The sequence below is a fragment of the Zeus faber genome, assembly GCF_960531495.2.
Source record: "Zeus faber genome assembly, chromosome: 18".
NCBI classification, from domain to species: Eukaryota; Metazoa; Chordata; class Actinopteri; order Zeiformes; family Zeidae; genus Zeus; species Zeus faber.
In genome coordinates this window covers 30,888,754-30,907,787 of record NC_137210.1, presented here as the reverse complement: position 1 = coordinate 30,907,787, position 19,034 = coordinate 30,888,754, and the positions used below count along the sequence as shown (strand labels likewise).

At 34.4% G+C, this 19,034-nt stretch overlaps 1 protein-coding gene across 1 annotated transcript; it reads right to left on the bottom strand.

The window, feature by feature from the left end:
- Positions 1-2,778: 2,778 nt before the first annotated feature.
- nup35 (nucleoporin 35) lies at positions 2,779-15,920 on the bottom strand. The gene is made up of 9 exons (XM_080018748.1): positions 15,690-15,920; positions 10,191-10,388; positions 9,961-10,091; positions 9,640-9,694; positions 9,233-9,377; positions 8,637-8,706; positions 7,684-7,812; positions 5,892-6,038; positions 2,779-2,963 (listed from the first exon to the last, which is right to left on the bottom strand). The coding sequence occupies exons 1-9, from the start codon at positions 15,700-15,702 to the stop codon at positions 2,886-2,888; spliced, it is 966 nt and encodes a 321-aa protein (XP_079874874.1). The 5' UTR covers positions 15,703-15,920; the 3' UTR covers positions 2,779-2,885.
- Positions 15,921-19,034: the final 3,114 nt, after the last annotated feature.

The following is a 19,034-nucleotide window of genomic DNA, read 5'->3' as shown; positions in this document are numbered from 1 at the left end:
TATTGATCATATTGTACTAATGTATCAGTATTGATCATATTGTACTAATGTATCAGTATTGATCATATTGTACTAAAAACATATCAGTATTGATCATATTGTACTAATGTATCAGTATTGATCATATTGTACTAAAAACATATCAGTATTGATCATATTGTACTAATGTATCAGTATTGATCATATTGTACTAATGTATCAGTATTGATCGTATTGTACTAATGTATCAGTATTGATCATATTATACCAACACATCAGTATTGATCATATTGTACTAAAATATCAGTATTGATCATATTGTACTAATGTATCAGTATTGATCATATTGTTCTAATATATCAGTATTGATCATATTGTACTAAAAACATATCAGTATTGATCATATTGTACTAATGTATCAGTATTGATCATATTGTACTAATGTATCAGTATTGATCATATTGTACTAATATATCAGTATTGATCATATTGTACTAAAAACATATCAGTATTGATCATATTGTACTAATGTATCAGTATTGATCATATTGTACTAATGTATCAGTATTGATCATATTGTACTAAAATATCAGTATTGATCATATTATACCAACACATCAGTATTGATCATATTGTACTAAAATATCAGTATTGATCATATTGTACTAATGTATCAGTATTGATCATATTGTACTAATGTATCAGTATTGATCGTATTGTACTAATGTATCAGTATTGATCATATTATACCAACACATCAGTATTGATCATATTGTACTAAAATATCAGTATTGATCATATTGTACTAATGTATCAGTATTGATCATATTGTACTAATGTATCAGTATTGATCGTATTGTACTAATGTATCAGTATTGATCGTATTGTACTAATGTATCAGTATTGATCATATTATACCAACACATCAGTATTGATCATATTGTACTAATGTATCAGTATTGATCATATTGTACTAATGTATCAGTATTGATCATATTGTACTAACAACATATCAGTATTGATCATATTGTACTAATATATCAGTATTGATCATATTGTACTAATATATCAGTATTGATCATATTGTACTAATGTATCAGTATTGATCATATTGTACTAACAACATATCAGTATTGATCATATTGTACTAATGTATCAGTATTGATCATATTGTACTAACAACATATCAGGTTTGATCATATTGTACTAACACATATCTGTATTGATCATATTGTACTAATATATCAGCATTGATCATATTGTACTAATGTATCAGTATTGATTATATTGTACTAACAACATATCAGGTTTGATCATATTGTACTAATAACATATCAGTATTGATCATATTGTACTAATATATCAGTATTGATCATATTGTACTAACATATCAGTATTGATCATATTGTACTAATATATCAGTATTGATCATATTGTACTTATAACAAATCAGTATTGATCATATTGTACTAATATATCAGTATTGATCATATTAAACCAACACATCAGTATTGATCATATTGTACGAACAACATATCAGTATCGATCATATTGTACTAATATATCAGTGTTGATCATATTGTACTAATGTATCAGTATTGATCATATTGTACTAATATATCAGCATTGATCATATTGTACTAACAACATATCAGTATTGATCATATTGTACTAATATATCAGTATTGATCATATTGTACTAACATATCAGCATTGATCATATTGTACTAATATATCAGTATTGATCATATTGTACTAAAAACATATCAGTATTGATCACATTGTACCAATATATCAGTAGTGATCATATTATACCAACATATCAGCATTGATCATATTGTACTAACAACATATCAGTATTGATCATATTGTACTAACAACATATCAGTATTGATCATATTGTACTAAAATATCAGTATTGATTTTATTGTACTAACAACATATCGGTTTTGATCATATTGTACTAAAATATCAGTATTGATCGTATTGTACTAACAACATATCAGTATTGATCATATTGTACTAACAACACATCAGTATTGATCATATTGTACTAACAACACATCAGTATCTATCATATTGTACTAATATATCAGTATTGATCATATTGTACTGACATATCAGCATTGATCCTATTGTACGAATAACATATCTGTATTGATCATATTGTACTAATAACATCTGTATTGATCATATTGTACTAATATGTCAGTATTGATCATATTGTACTAACATATCAGTATTGATCATAGTGTACTAATATATAAGTATTGATCATATTGTACTAACAACGTATCAGCATTGATCATATTGTACTAACAATATATCAGTATTGATCGTATTGTACTAACAACATATCAGTATCTATCATATTGTACTAATATATCAGTATTGATCATATTGTACTAACATATCAGCATTGATCATATTGTACGAATAACATCTGTATTGATCATATTGTACTAACAACATATCAGTATTGATCATATTGTACTAATATATCAGTATTGATGATATTGTACTAACAACATCAGTATTGATCATATTGTACTTACATGTCAGTATTGATCACATTGTACTAACAAAATATCAGTTCTGATCATATTATACTAAAATATCAGTACTGATCATATTGTACTAACATATGAGTATTGATCATATTGTACTAACAACATATCAAAATGACACCCCGGCTAATCAGCTCTATTGATCTGATGTATTGATCACACAAAGACTTTTAAAAGCATTGAAACTTTATTGACCCAAGAATAGAAAACTGATAAAAAGGAATTTCCCACACACACACACACACACACACACACACACACACACACACACACACACACACACACACACACACACACACACACACACACACACACACACACACACACACACACACACCTTCACCACCCAAACATGTACTCCATGGCTTTGGAGACGAAGCCGTCGTCTTTCCTTGGCGTAACTTTGTCTGTGACGACCTGAAACAAAAGGTGGATTCATGCTTCAGCTTCCTGTCTGCAGCAGATCACTTCCTGTTCTGATCTGTGTGTCACCCAACATGGCGGTGCTGCAGGGTTGCCAGTTCAGCCACTTTGCAGCTAACTTCCTTTTTTACCTTAATCCTTAAAGAGCAGCGTGCAGGTGGATCCCACTCCACTGTGGAACATGTTACAATCACAGCTGGACTCATTTTGGAACGCAGCCAGCCACGGCCACCTAGAAAGAAAGCCGCCAGCCACGCCCACCTCGAAAGAACCAGCCACGCCCACCTCGAAAGAACGCAGCCAGCCACGCCCACCTCAAAAGAACACAGCGAGCCACGCCCACCTAGAAAGAACGCAGCCAGCCACGCCCACCTAGAAAGAACGTTGCCAGCCACGCCCACCTTGAAAGAACGCAGTGAGCCACGCCCACCTAGAAATACAATATCGCTGCAAACTTGAACATCATGTTTTGGGGCCAGGACAGAGCTGGGGTCTTTATTCTACTTTTAGTTGGACAGTGTTGGATCACGGCGTCTTTCCATTTAATGGAGGCAGCTCAACTCTACTCCACTTCCTGTTGTACCAGGTTCTTCCACTGCAGACACTACAAAACAATGTGGTGGCGTGGAAGAACACCCCCCCCTCCTGACCACCAGGTGCTATGTCTGAACACAGATGACGTGGAAAAGACACTGCGCAGAGTCAACCTGCGCAAAGCTGCTGGCCCAGACAATATTCCGGGAGTGTGTTCAGAGGGTATGCAGACCAACTGGCAGATGTTCTTACGGACATATTCAACATCTCCCTGAACAGTGCCACCGTCCCAACGTGCTTCAAAACTATCCCTGTGCCCAAGGGGTCACCGGTGTCCTGCCTCAATGACTACCGCCCCGTCGCATTCACCCCCACCATCATGAAGTCCTTTGAGAGGCTGATCCTGAGGCACATAAAGACGCTCCTGCCTCCCGCCCTAGACCCCCTGCAGTTCGCGTATCGAGCCAACCGCTCCACTGATGATGCCATCGCTGTTCACCTCGGTCTCACCCATCTGGACAAAAAGGAAACATACGTCCGAATGCTGCCCATAGACTTCAGTTCTGCACTCAACACTATCATCCCCCAGCACCTGACCAGGAAGCTGAGCCTGCTGGGCCTGAACACCTCCCTCTGCAATTGGATCCTGGACTGACGGGGAGGCCTCAGATGGTTCAGATCAGGAACAACACTTCCAGCACCACCACGCTGAGCACAGTGGCCCCCCAGGGCTGTGTGCTCAGTCCGCTGCTCTTCACACTACTGACTCATGACTGCACAGCGCTACACAGCTCCAATCCCATCATCAAGTTCACCTATGACACGACCGTGGTGAGTCTTATCGAAAAGAAGGATGAGTCAGCATACAGAGAGGAGGTGAAACAACTGAAAACCTGGTGCGAAGTCAACAACCTGTCGCTAAATGTAGACAAAACCAAAGAGATGCTTGTTGACTTTAGGAGAGCACAGAGGGACCACGCACCACTGGACATCGACGGCTCCCCAGTGGAGATTGTGAAGAACAGCAAATTCCTCGGTGTCCACCTGGAGGAGAATTTAACCTGGTCCCTCAACACCGGCTCCACTGTAAAGAAAACCCAGCAGCGTCTCTACCTCCTGAGGAAGCTGAGGCGAGCCCACCTCCGGCCCCCCATCCTCACCATGTTCTACAGAGGGACTGTTGAGAGCATCCTGAGGAGCTGCATCACTGCCCAGTTCGGTAACTGCACCAACCTGGACCGTAAGAACCTGCAGCGAGCAGTGAGGACAGCTGTAAAGATCATGGGAATCCCTCTCCCCTCCATCTCAAACATCTACACCACATGCTGCATCCGCAAAGCAACCAGCATCGCAGAAGACCCCACCCACCCCTCACATACACTTTAAACCCCCCTCCCATCTGGCAGAAGGTACTGAAGCAAACGGTCCCTAACATCTAGACTATACAACAGCTTTTTCCCCCAGGCCACCCCACCCCTCAGGGACTGATCTGACCCCCCGCTCTGATGTTATATAAAGTTTGCACTGCACTACTGCACTACTGCACTAAGACTCTGACCACTGCACTGTTACCCTCTATTGACAACTGCCACTATCTGACCCCCCCCCCCCCCCCACACACACCTGGTTGTGTACTCTGCACTCTGTCAAAAGTTGTCTGCTGTCTTGTGTTGCTGTTTTGTACTTTTCCAGTCACTAAGTCACTTTACTTTTCTACAACCACTGAACAAGATGTTGTTGAAGTCACTTTACTCAGTTGTTTCTTGCGCTACGCCAGACTATATGTAGCATGTCGTCCAACTGTGTTCTGTGTTGCACCGAGGTTCTTTGACAAATTTTATCTCATTGCACTGTGTCCTGCGTACGTATATGGCTGAAATGACAATAACCCTCTTGAATCTACACCCTCAATTGGGCTGGTCGTCATAACGACGCCACATGGAACTACTGTGTCGTCATGTTCAACACGACTCACACAGAAACAAAGCAGGACATGGGGATGGAGGAGGAAGCAGGATGTCCCTGCCTGCTGTCTGGAACCAAACTAAATAAAGGAGAAGTACAAGCACAACTAAAGGCCAAAGGAAAAGCTAAAAAGATGAGTAGAGCTGGCTCTAAAGAGACACGGAGAGTTTTTATTTCATTCTGTTAAAGTACACGCACATCCTAAATATTAACGAAACTAAGTGACTAACTAACACCCTGCTAGCACCCTGCTAGCACCCTGCGAGTGCCCTGTGCCAGAGGGAGGGCCACGCCCCTTGTGACGGTCGTTAGCAGCAGCTGACATGATGCTTCCACACAACTGGATCCCCTTTCAGTATTGGGTAGAATTACCAAGTATTACTTGTAGTATTACTACAAGGATGCGTTATAGGGTGTAGCTACCTGGTAGTCACTGCTGGAGGTCTGGTAGGCAGCACTGAGTGGCCTCATGGAGGAGCGAGGGGTGGAGGGGAGGACGGGCGTAGGAGGAGGATGGGAGGATGAATGAGGACCGAGCGGCGAGGAACCATCTGGACTGTCCATCACACTCTGAAAGAAGGAGGAGGAGAAGAAGAATCATCAGCACTCTACATCCACCCTCATCCATCCAGGTTCAGGTGTCCACACCCTCATCTGTCCTGGATGCGGTTCTAGCTCCACCTCTCAGACCTCATTGGGTGATGGTGACATGTTGGCGTGGTCACATTCTATCAGCACTGTCACCTCAACGTGTCCTGAGCTCATTGAAGCAGCACCTGCTCCACCCACGTCTTCATCACACTAACTACTTCATCATCACACACCAACTACGTCATCATCACACACCAACTACGTCATCATTCTGGTGGGGAAACAGAAAGTGTCCCCAAGTGTAAGATTTATTATTTACACAAACATCACTTTTTACAAAATCAAGTCTCAAAGAAACCGAGACGAGTGATGCAGCAACAGAGCTGTTAGCTTTGTTCAATGAGGAAAATGAAAACAAAACAAATAAAAACAAACAAATAAAAACAAAACAAATAAAAACAAACAAATAAATACAAAATAAATAAAAATAAACAAATATAAACAAAACAAATAAATACAAAACAAATAAAAACAATTATTTTAGATGTTTGGAGACACGGGAACCGTGGTGGAGCCGAGATCAAGTAAGAACATCAGGAAAATAAATCAACATGAGAGAACAGGAAGTGAAAGACGCATTCCAACAGCAGGCTGAAGGGGACCTTATGGTGCTGGTTTGCTCCGTCTTCCAACCCTGGTGCCTCCACCCTCCTGGTCCTCTTTGTTTGGAGAGGTCAGACAAACATTCCAACTGTGGTGCAGACCAGCTACCCAACCATGCTCTGCTTCCTGATATCTGACAACCAGGGATGCAACAGTACACCCTATGTTATCCAACCCCGTGCTACGCCCGCTACGCCCACCATGGCTCTCCAAGTCCACTGCAGGCATTGGTGCAGTGTCGGGTGTGTCCTAAGTTCACGCTTCCTATTAAATCCATTGTTGGAGCTCCAGTGCAGCAGTCGTAATTGTCAGCTGCACGGTTCCCGGGTGGAGCCACGGGGCGAATTTTTCGTGAATTCTTCGGCATTCCGAAGGAACTTCTTCCGATCCTTGATGTACTCCTCCGCCAGATCGGCCCTCAGCGGGTGATTGGGCTCAGGATTGTTCACCATGGGTGGAGCTCGGCATGCGTGCAGCATTTCTCTATTTTTGCGCGAGAGGTCTTTATTTTATTATTTAAATTCATTTTTCGAAACACGAAATAATAATAATAATATAAGATAATACAATAATAAAGAAATCAACATCGCTGCCATCACCTATGTCAGCACCTTCCTGTGTGGGGATGGACACCAACCAAAACATGGTGCATTGTGGGTGGGGTTACTTCCACTGTTGTTTGGTTGGAAGGAAGGATAACAACATACTGCTCTACCCTCTGTTTACACCTGTCATTAACCTACGTCATGTGGAGTTCAGGCTCCACCCTGTTTACAGGTGACAGCTCTAGATCACATATTAACAAAACAGAGGAGTTCAAACTACTTGGAGGATTTGGAGTACAACTCATACTCATGTAGTACTAACAGTAGTATGAGGTGTACTCTTGCAGTACTCTGGTTGTACTCTTGCAGTACTCTGGTTGCACTCTGGCAGTACTCTAGTTGTACTCTGGCAGTACCTTGTCGATGCAGGGCTTCACTCCCACCATGATGCAGCCTCCAAACACCTTCCCGTCCTTGGACAGAGCTTTACGAGCCTGAAGCTTTGACTGGAACTGGAGGTGCATCCAGTTACCAGGAGAGGACATCTACACACACACACACACACACACACACACACACACACACACACACACAAACATTCGATACTGTAGAAACAAAGCACTAGTAGAGTTGGTACAAGTAGAGTTAGCACTTGTAGAGTTAGCACTAGTATAGTGAGTACAAGTAGAGTTAGTACTCATATAGTTAGTACTCATGGAGTTAGCACTAGCTCTATTATACAACACAATAAAATGTACTACAATGCCAGCATAGTGTGTGTGTATGTGTGTATATGTGCGTGTGTGTGTGCCTGTGTGTGTATGTGCGCGCGTGTGTGTATATGTGCGTGTGTGTGTGTATATGTGCGTGCGTGTGTGTGTGTATATGTGACTCTGTGTGTGTGTGTGTGTGTATATGTGACTCTGTGTGTGTGTGTGTGTGTATATGTGACTCTGTGTGTGTGTGTGTGTGTATATGTGACTCTGTGTGTGTGTGTGTGTGTATATGTGACTCTGTGTGTGTGTGTGTGTATATGTGACTCTGTGTGTGTGTGTGTGTATATGTGAGTCTGTGTGTGTATATGTGCGTGTGTGTGTGTGTGTGCGTGTGTGTGTGTATATGTGACTCTGTGTGTGTGTGTGTATGTGTGTATATGTGCGTCTGTATGTGTGAAGGTGTGTGTGCGTGCGTGTGTGTATATGTGCAGGTGTGCGTTTGTGTGTGTGAGTGTATATATGTGCGTGTGTGTGTATGTGCCTGTGTTTATGTGCGTGTGTTTATGTGTGTGTCTATATGTGCGTGTGTGTATGTGCATCTGTCTGTGTGTGTGTGTGTGTGTGTGTGTGTATGTGTGCATCTGTGTGTTTACCGTGTGCTTCAGGATGTTTCCGTACTGAGCAAACTGCAGCAGGATGTAGGAGGAGGAGGCTGGAGGAAACCTGGAGGAAACACAGAAACCTTCAAGTAAACACTAGTTACAATACTAGATATACTAGTTAGAATACTACAACCACTAGTTAGAATACTACAACCACTAGTTATAAGACACACTAGTACGATAAGTAGACACACTAGTACTATAAGTAGACACACTAGTTCTATAAGTAGACACACTAGTTCTATAAGAAGACACACTAGTTCTAAAAGTAAACACACTAGTACTATAAGTAGACACACTAGTACTATAAGTAGACACACTAGTTCTATAAGTAGACACACTAGTTCTATAAGAAGACACACTAGTTCTAAAAGTAAACACACTAGTACTATAAGTAGACACACTAGTACTATAAGTAGACACATAAGTACTAAAAGTAGACACACAGGTCTAAAAGTAGACACATTCGTACTATAAGTAGACACACTAGTACTATAAGTAGACACACTAGTACTATAAGTAGACACAAAAGTACTATAAGTAAACACACTAGTACTATAACATTTGTGGTTGATGTTCCGTCTCACCCGAACACCGTGACCCAGGTCTGGTCCAGCTGGTCGTCTGAAGACAGCGCCTCCCCCTGGCTGTAGAAAGGATCCACCTGAGCAGGAGACAGCACCACCTGTTGCTTCCCAGAAGAACTGCAGCCTGCAGCCAGAGGCACGCCACCTTTTAAACATAACAGTACAACCACATCTTTTAAATATAACAGTTGAGCCACACCTTTTAAATATAACAGTACAACCACACCTTTTAAATATAACAGTTGAGCCACACCTTTTAAATATAACAGTTCAACAACACCTTTTAAATATAACAGTACAACCACACCTTTTAAATACAACAGTTCAACCACACCTTTTAAATATAACAGTACAACCACACCTTTTAAATATAACAGTACAGCCACACCATTTAGAAATGTTGGTACCTGTTGGGGTGGCAGCTTGGTGTCCGGTGAAAGGAGACTGGAAAGAAGAGAAAGGCTGGGGAGAAGACACAGAGATAATCAATGGAACAAGCTTCCAGATAAAACATAAGGAATGCAGACGCTCAGGGAGGTGGTCACCAAAAAGTAAAAATAAATGATATTCAGATCTCCACCCAGTGAAGCTATGGGAGGTTTAGGAGCAAACGCTCTCCACCACCATCATCAAAACACCAAATAACGAAATATCCTTTGGAGGAACCAGGGGCAGACACAGGGAGCACCACCTGACTGAGACACTGTCTGTGGTTTCTCCTTCCAAACCTGTCTGTGGGCGTTGAGCGGCGTGGATACTGCTGTTGCCGCCGCCGCCAGGTCGTCATAGATACTGCGGACGGGTGGGGCCCCGCTTTTATCTTTGGGGGCCGGGACAACTGGCAGGGGGGGTGAGCCACCTTGGAGAAGAGCCAAATAATTACCAAATTAATTTTCATTATTATAAATTTAACGACAAAACAAGGGAAGAATGTGAAATGCTCAGACCAGTCTAGTACCTGTGGACCCCAGCGGGCCCCTGGACTCCGGACCTCCCAGGCTAAAGTTCCGGGACTCTGGACCCCCATGGCTGAAGGTCCGGGGCTGGGGGCTGGCAGGGGCTGGCACGTCGCCCATCAGGAAGCCGGGCAGGAACTGGGCCCCGGTTCCGGCTTTGGGGGACGTTGGCGACCCCAAGGTCATTGGCTCCGAGCCCGCTAGGAGGATAAGAAGGGCAAATGGTAATTTGTTACTAAATGCTATGTTTTATAGGTAGCGCAAGAGAAATAGTACCACGGTAGTAGTACCGCAGTAGTCGTACAGTGAGAGAAGACGGTTCAGGAGCTGTCACAGCAAACGCTCAATCATCCTTGGTTTGTAGCTTGGATTTGGGGACAGCCAGGGGCCCCTGGTCAGAACACCAGGCCAGGGGACTCAGTCATTGAGGTCAGCCCGTGTAGGTTAGAGGAGATTAAGAGAATTTAAAATCTATTCTGCAGTCGATGGGTATCCAATATAGAGCGGCCAACACCGGATGATGTGCCACCTCCGTCAAGTCAGTCTAGCAGCCGCAATTTAGGGCAACTGGAGCCGAGACACAGAAGAGGCTCGCTCAGGGGGAACAGGACATCGCCATGATCAAGACGGCGGAGAGAAAAACCTGAAGTACTTTTTCCAGACTGTGAAGGAAAGTTTCTATCATTCATTTCATTTTGAATCATTATGTTGAATCATTATGTTGAATCATTAAGTTAAATAATGATGTTAAAATCATGTTAAATCCTAAAGTTGAATCATGATGTTGAATCCTAAAGTTGAATCATGATGGTGAATCCAAAAGTTGAATCATGAGATTGAATCATGGTGTTGAATCATGGTGTTGAATCATGGTGTTGAATGATAATGTTAAATCATAAAGTTGAATCATAATGTTAAATCATAAAGTTGAATCATGATGTTAAATCATAATGTTGGAATCAAATTATGGAATCAAAATGTGGAATTAAAATGTGCAATCAAAATGTGGAATCATAAAATTGAATCATGATGTTAAATCATGATGTTAAATCATGATTTTAAATCATGATGTTAAATCATGATGTTAAATCATGGTGTTGAATCATGAAGTTGAATCATGAAGTTGAATCGTGAGATTGAATCATGAAGTTGAATCGTGAGATTGAATCAGGATGTTGAATCATGGTGTTGAATCAGGATGTTAAATCATGATGTTGAATCATAAAGTTGAATCATGATGTTGAATCATAAAGCTGAATCATAATGTTGAATCATGATGTTGAATCATAATGTTAAATCATAAAGTTGAATCATGATGTTGAATCATAAAGTTGAATCAGGATGTTGAATCATGATGTTGAATGACAATGTTAAATCATAAAGTTGAATCAGGATGTTAAAATCATGTCAAATCATGATTTTAAATCATGAAGTTGAATCATAAAGTTGAATCATGAAGTTGAATCATAAAGTTGAATCATATAGTTGAATCATAAAGTTAAATCATGATGTTAAATCATGATGTTGAATCATAAAGTTGAATCATGGTGTTGAATCATAAAGTTGAATCATAAAGTTAAATCATAAAGTTGAATCAGGATGTTAAATCATCATGTTAAATCATAAAGTTGAATCAGGATGTTAAATCATCATGTTAAATCATAAAGTTAAATCATAAAGTTAAATCATAAAGTTAAATCATAAAGTTAAATCATCATGTTAAATCATAAAGTTAAATCATCATGTTAAATCATCATGTTAAATCATAAAGTTAAATCATAAAGTTAAATCATAAAGTTAAATCATAAAGTTAAATCATAAAGTTAAATCATCATGTTAAATCATCATGTTAAATCATAATGTTAATTCATAAAGTTAAATCATAAAGTTAAATCATAAAGTTGAATCAGGATGTTAAATCATAAAGTTAAATCATCATGTTAAATCATAAAGTTAAATCATAAAGTTGAATCAGGATGTTAAATCATCATGTTAAATCATAAAGTTGAATCAGGATGTTAAATCATCATGTTAAATCATAAAGTTGAATCAGGATGTTAAATCATAAAGTTGAATCATAAAGTTAAATCATCAAGTTAAATCATAAAGTTAAATCATAAAGTTAAATCATAAAGTTAAATCATGTTAAATCATCATGTTAAATCATCATGTTAAATCATAAAGTTGAATCAGGATGTTAAATCATCATGTTAAATCATAATGTTAAATCATAAAGTTAAATCATAAAGTTGAATCAGGATGTTAAATCATAAAGTTAAATCATAAAGTTAAATCATAAAGTTAAATCATGAAGTTGAATCAGGATGTTAAATCATAAAGTTAAATCATCAAGTTAAATCATAAAGTTAAATCATAAAGTTAAATCATCATGTTAAATCATAAAGTTGAATCATCATGTTAAATCATAAAGTTAAATCATAAAGTTGAATCATAAAGTTGAATCAGGATGTTAAATCATAAAGTTAAATCATAAAGTTGAATCATAAAGTTAAATCATCATGTTAAATCATCATGTTAAATCATCATGTTAAATCATAAAGTTGAATCAGGATGTTAAATCATCATGTTAAATCATAAAGTTGAATCAGGATGTTAAATCATCATGTTAAATCATAAAGTTGAATCAGGATGTTAAATCATCATGTTAAATCACAAAGTTGAATCAGGATGTTAAATCATCATGTTAAATCATACAGTTGAATCATAAAGTTAAATCATCATGTTAAATCACAAAGTTGAATCAGGATGTTAAATCATCATGTTAAATCATAAAGTTGAATCAGGATGTTAAATCATCATGTTAAATCATACAGTTGAATCATAAAGTTAAATCATCATGTTAAATCATACAGTTAAATCATAAAGTTGAATCAGGATGTTAAATCATCATGTTAAATCATAAAGTTGAATCAGGATGTTAAATCATCATGTTAAATCATAAAGTTAAATCATAAAGTTAAATCATAAAGTTAAATCATAAAGTTGAATCATAAAGTTAAATCATCATGTTAAATCATCATGTTAAATCATCATGTTAAATCATAAAGTTGAATCATCATGTTAAATCATAAAGTTAAATCATAAAGTTAAATCATAAAGTTGAATCATAAAGTTAAATCATAAAGTTGAATCAGGATGTTAAATCAGGATGTTAAATCATCATGTTAAATCAGGATGTTAAATCATAAAGTTGAATCATAAAGTTAAATCATCATGTTAAATCATAAAGTTAAATCATCATGTTAAATCAGGATGTTAAATCATAAAGTTAAATCATAAAGTTGAATCATAAAGTTAAATCATCATGTTAAATCATCATGTTAAATCATCATGTTAAATCATAAAGTTAAATCATAAAGTTGAATCATAAAGTTGAATCATCATGTTAAATCATCATGTTAAATCATCAAGTTAAATCATCAAGTTGAATCATAAAGTTAAATCATCATGTTAAATCAGGATGTTAAATCATAAAGTTGAATCATAAAGTTAAATCATAAAGTTAAATCATCATGTTAAATCAGGATGTTAAATCATACAGTTGAATCATAAAGTTAAATCATCAAGTTGAATCATCAAGTTAAATCATAAAGTTGAATCAGGATGTTAAATCATCATGTTAAATCATCATGTTAAATCATCATGTTAAATCATCATGTTAAATCATCAAGTTAAATCATAAAGTTAAATCATAAAGTTGAATCATAAAGTTAAATCATAAAGTTGAATCAGGATGTTAAATCATAAAGTTAAATCATAAAGTTGAATCATAAAGTTAAATCATAAAGTTGAATCATAAAGTTAAATCATCATGTTAAATCATCATGTTAAATCATAAAGTTGAATCATAAAGTTGAATCATAAAGTTAAATCATCATGTTAAATCATAAAGTTGAATCATACAGTTAAATCATAAAGTTAAATCATAAAGTTAAATCATAAAGTTAAATCATCAAGTTGAATCATAAAGTTGAATCATAAAGTTAAATCATAAAGTTGAATCATCATGTTAAATCATCAAGTTAAATCATACAGTTGAATCATAAAGTTAAATCATCATGTTAAATCAGGATGTTAAATCATACAGTTGAATCATAAAGTTAAATCATCATGTTAAATCAGGATGTTAAATCATACAGTTGAATCATAAAGTTAAATCATCATGTTAAATCAGGATGTTAAATCATACAGTTGAATCATAAAGTTAAATCATCATGTTAAATCAGGATGTTAAATCATAAAGTTGAATCATAAAGTTAAATCATCATGTTAAATCATAAAGTTGAATCATAAAGTTGAATCATAAAGTTAAATCATCATGTTAAATCATAAAGTTGAATCAGGATGTTAAATCATCATGTTAAATCAGGATGTTAAATCATCAAGTTGAATCATAAAGTTAAATCATCATGTTAAATCAGGATGTTAAATCATACAGTTGAATCATAAAGTTAAATCATCATGTTAAATCAGGATGTTAAATCATAAAGTTGAATCATCAAGTTAAATCATAAAGTTGAATCAGGATGTTAAATCATCATGTTAAATCATCATGTTAAATCATCATGTTAAATCATCATGTTAAATCATCAAGTTAAATCATAAAGTTAAATCATAAAGTTGAATCATAAAGTTAAATCATAAAGTTGAATCAGGATGTTAAATCATAAAGTTAAATCATAAAGTTGAATCATAAAGTTAAATCATAAAGTTGAATCATAAAGTTAAATCATCATGTTAAATCATCATGTTAAATCATAAAGTTGAATCATAAAGTTGAATCATAAAGTTAAATCATCATGTTAAATCATAAAGTTGAATCATACAGTTAAATCATAAAGTTAAATCATAAAGTTAAATCATAAAGTTAAATCATCAAGTTGAATCATAAAGTTGAATCATAAAGTTAAATCATAAAGTTGAATCATCATGTTAAATCATCAAGTTAAATCATACAGTTGAATCATAAAGTTAAATCATCATGTTAAATCAGGATGTTAAATCATACAGTTGAATCATAAAGTTAAATCATCATGTTAAATCAGGATGTTAAATCATACAGTTGAATCATAAAGTTAAATCATCATGTTAAATCAGGATGTTAAATCATACAGTTGAATCATAAAGTTAAATCATCATGTTAAATCAGGATGTTAAATCATAAAGTTGAATCATAAAGTTAAATCATCATGTTAAATCATAAAGTTGAATCATAAAGTTGAATCATAAAGTTAAATCATCATGTTAAATCATAAAGTTGAATCAGGATGTTAAATCATCATGTTAAATCAGGATGTTAAATCATCAAGTTGAATCATAAAGTTAAATCATCATGTTAAATCAGGATGTTAAATCATACAGTTGAATCATAAAGTTAAATCATCATGTTAAATCAGGATGTTAAATCATAAAGTTAAATCATCATGTTAAATCATAAAGTTGAATCATAAAGTTAAATCATCATGTTTATTGAAATGTACCTTGTAGCTCCATGGCTGCCGGTCAGGACCGTCTCGCGCGGATCTAAGGACCCGGAAGCGTACCAACAGGCTAATGCTAACCTGACGCTACCGCTAAATAAGTTGCTGCTTAACCACAACGTAAATAACATATATATACTGTATGATAATTAAGATATAAGATAGATACAGATGTGTTGGGTCTTTATCCGTATTATGTTTAATGGGACCGTTTATCGTCTCTTTTAAATGCCTCGCTTCGCCGTACGAACCATTAATGCTGGATTCTACTTCCGGGTCAAAGATGCGTTCACGGCGAATTGGAAGTGTGAACTTCCGGATATCTGGCCAAGTGATTGTAGTTTGGAGGCGGGTTGCTGTGTCTGTTGGACATCTGTATTATTATTAATACGAATATTAATATTTAAGAAGTTGTTTCTGCGGGTTTCTGCGGGGTTCTGCGGGTTTCTGCGGGTTTCTGCTTCTCAGTGTTGGAGGAGCTGCTGTGAAACGCCAGCGCGCGTCACGGTGACGTTTTGACGAACCGGAAGTGGTTTGAAACTTTTTTTATTGAATCTTTTCAAGTTGACGAGGATAAAAGCAGAGATTCTATGAAACATTATATGATATAATCATTTCAATACTATATAATAACATATACTGTCTAATACATGAATTATATTCATCTATATTATCAGAAATATTACTCATATTTATAATCTACTTGAATCATATTTACAATGTATTTCAATCATATTTACGATGTCTTTTAATCATATTTACAATATATCTTAATCATATTTACAATATATCTTAATCATATTTACAATATATCTTAATCATATTTACAATATATCTTAATCATATTTACAATATATCTTAATCATATTTACAATATATTTTAATCATATTTACAATATATCTTAATCATATTTACAATATATCTTAATCATATTTACAATATATCTTAATCATATTTACAATATATCTTAATCATATTTACAATATATTTTAATCATATTTACGATGTCTTTTAATCATATTTACAATATATCTTAATCATATTTACAATATATTTTAATCATATTTACGATGTCTTTTAATCATATTTACAATATATCTTAATCATATTTACAATATATCTTAATCATATTTACAATGTATTTTAATCATATTTACAATGTATTTTAATCATATTTACAATATATCTTAATCATATTTACAATGTATCTTAATCATATTTACAATGTATTTTAATCATATTTACAATGTATTTTAATCATATTTACAATGTATTTTAATCATATTTACAATATATCTTAATCATATTTACAATATATCTTAATCATATTTACAATGTATTTTAATCATATTTACAATATATCTTAATCATATTTACAACATATCTTAATCATATTTACAATGTATTTTAATCATATTTACGATGTATTTTAATCATATTTACAATGTATTTTAATCATATTTACAACATATCTTAATCATATTTACGATGTATTTTAATCATATTTATAATCTACTTTAATCATATTTACAATATATCTTAATCATATTTACAATGTATTTTAATCATATTTACGATGTATTTTAATCATATTTATAATCTACTTTAATCATATTTACAACATATCTTAATCATATTTACAATGTATTTTAATCATATTTACGATGTATTTTAATCATATTTACAATGTATTTTAATCATATTTACAACATATCTTAATCATATTTACGATGTATTTTAATCATATTTATAATCTACTTTAATCATATTTACAATATATCTTAATCATATTTACAATATATCTTAATCATATTTACAATATATTTTAATCATATTTACGATGTCTTTTAATCATATTTACAATATATCTTAATCATATTTACAACATATCTTAATCATATTTACAATGTATTTTAATCATATTTACAATATATCTTAATCATATTTACAATGTATTTTAATCATATTTACAATATATCTTAATCATATTTACAATATATCTTAATCATATTTACAATGTATTTTAATCATATTTACAATGTATTTTAATCATATTTACAATATATCTTAATCATATTTACAATATATCTTAATCATATTTACAATGTATTTTAATCATATTTACAATGTATTTTAATCATATTTACGATGTCTTTTAATCATATTTACAATATATCTTAATCATATTTACAACATATCTTAATCATATTTACAATGTATTTTAATCATATTTACAATGTATCTTAATCATATTTACAATGTATTTTAATCATATTTACGATGTCTTTTAATCATATTTACAATATATCTTAATCATATTTACAACATATCTTAATCATATTTACAATGTATTTTAATCATATTTACAATATATCTTAATCATATTTACAACATATCTTAATCATATTTACAATGTATTTTAATCATATTTACAATATATCTTAATCATATTTACAACATATCTTAATCATATTTACAATGTATTTTAATCATATTTACGATGTATTTTAATCATATTTACAATATATCTTAATCATATTTACAATGTATTTTAATCATATTTACGATGTATTTTAATCATATTTACAATATATCTTAATCATATTTACAATATATTTCAATCATATTTACAATGCATTGTAATCATATTTACAATGTATCTTAATCGTAGATTATATAGTTTAGGGTGTTTTATAGGATATAGTTAAGGATATAGTTTAGGATTTTGTTTAGGATATAGTTTAGATATGGTTTAGGGTATTGTTTAGGATATGGTTTAGGCAATAGTTTTATTGTATTGTTTAGGATATAGTTTAGGGTATTGTTTAGGATATTGTTTAGGGTATAGTTTTATTGTATTGTTTAGGATATAGTTTAGGGTATTGTTTAGGATATGGTTTAGGGTATAGTTTTATTGTATTGTTTAGGATATAGTTTAGGGTATTGTTTAGGATATTGTTTAGGGTATAGTTTTATTGTATTGTTTAGGATATACTTTAAGACAGGGGTGGGCAAACTTTTTGGTTCAGGGGCCACATTGACTTTTAGAATTTGACAGACGGGCCGCGTCAGCACAAGATGCATACATATCAAACATAAACAGAAAAAAGGGATTACAGTGTTAATACGCTTACCTTTTCGTGGGAACAGTGTTGTTGATCACCCATTTTTGCCAGTGCATCCAAGTCTGGTGTTAGTTTTGTTATGGTCATTTTCAGAACAGATCTGAGGTGTTCATCACTCAACTGGGGTCTGTGGGGTGCTTTGTTGGTGTTCATTACACTAAAAGTCTGTTCACGCACATATGTAGAGCCAAACAACACCAGCATCCTCTGTGCCATCTT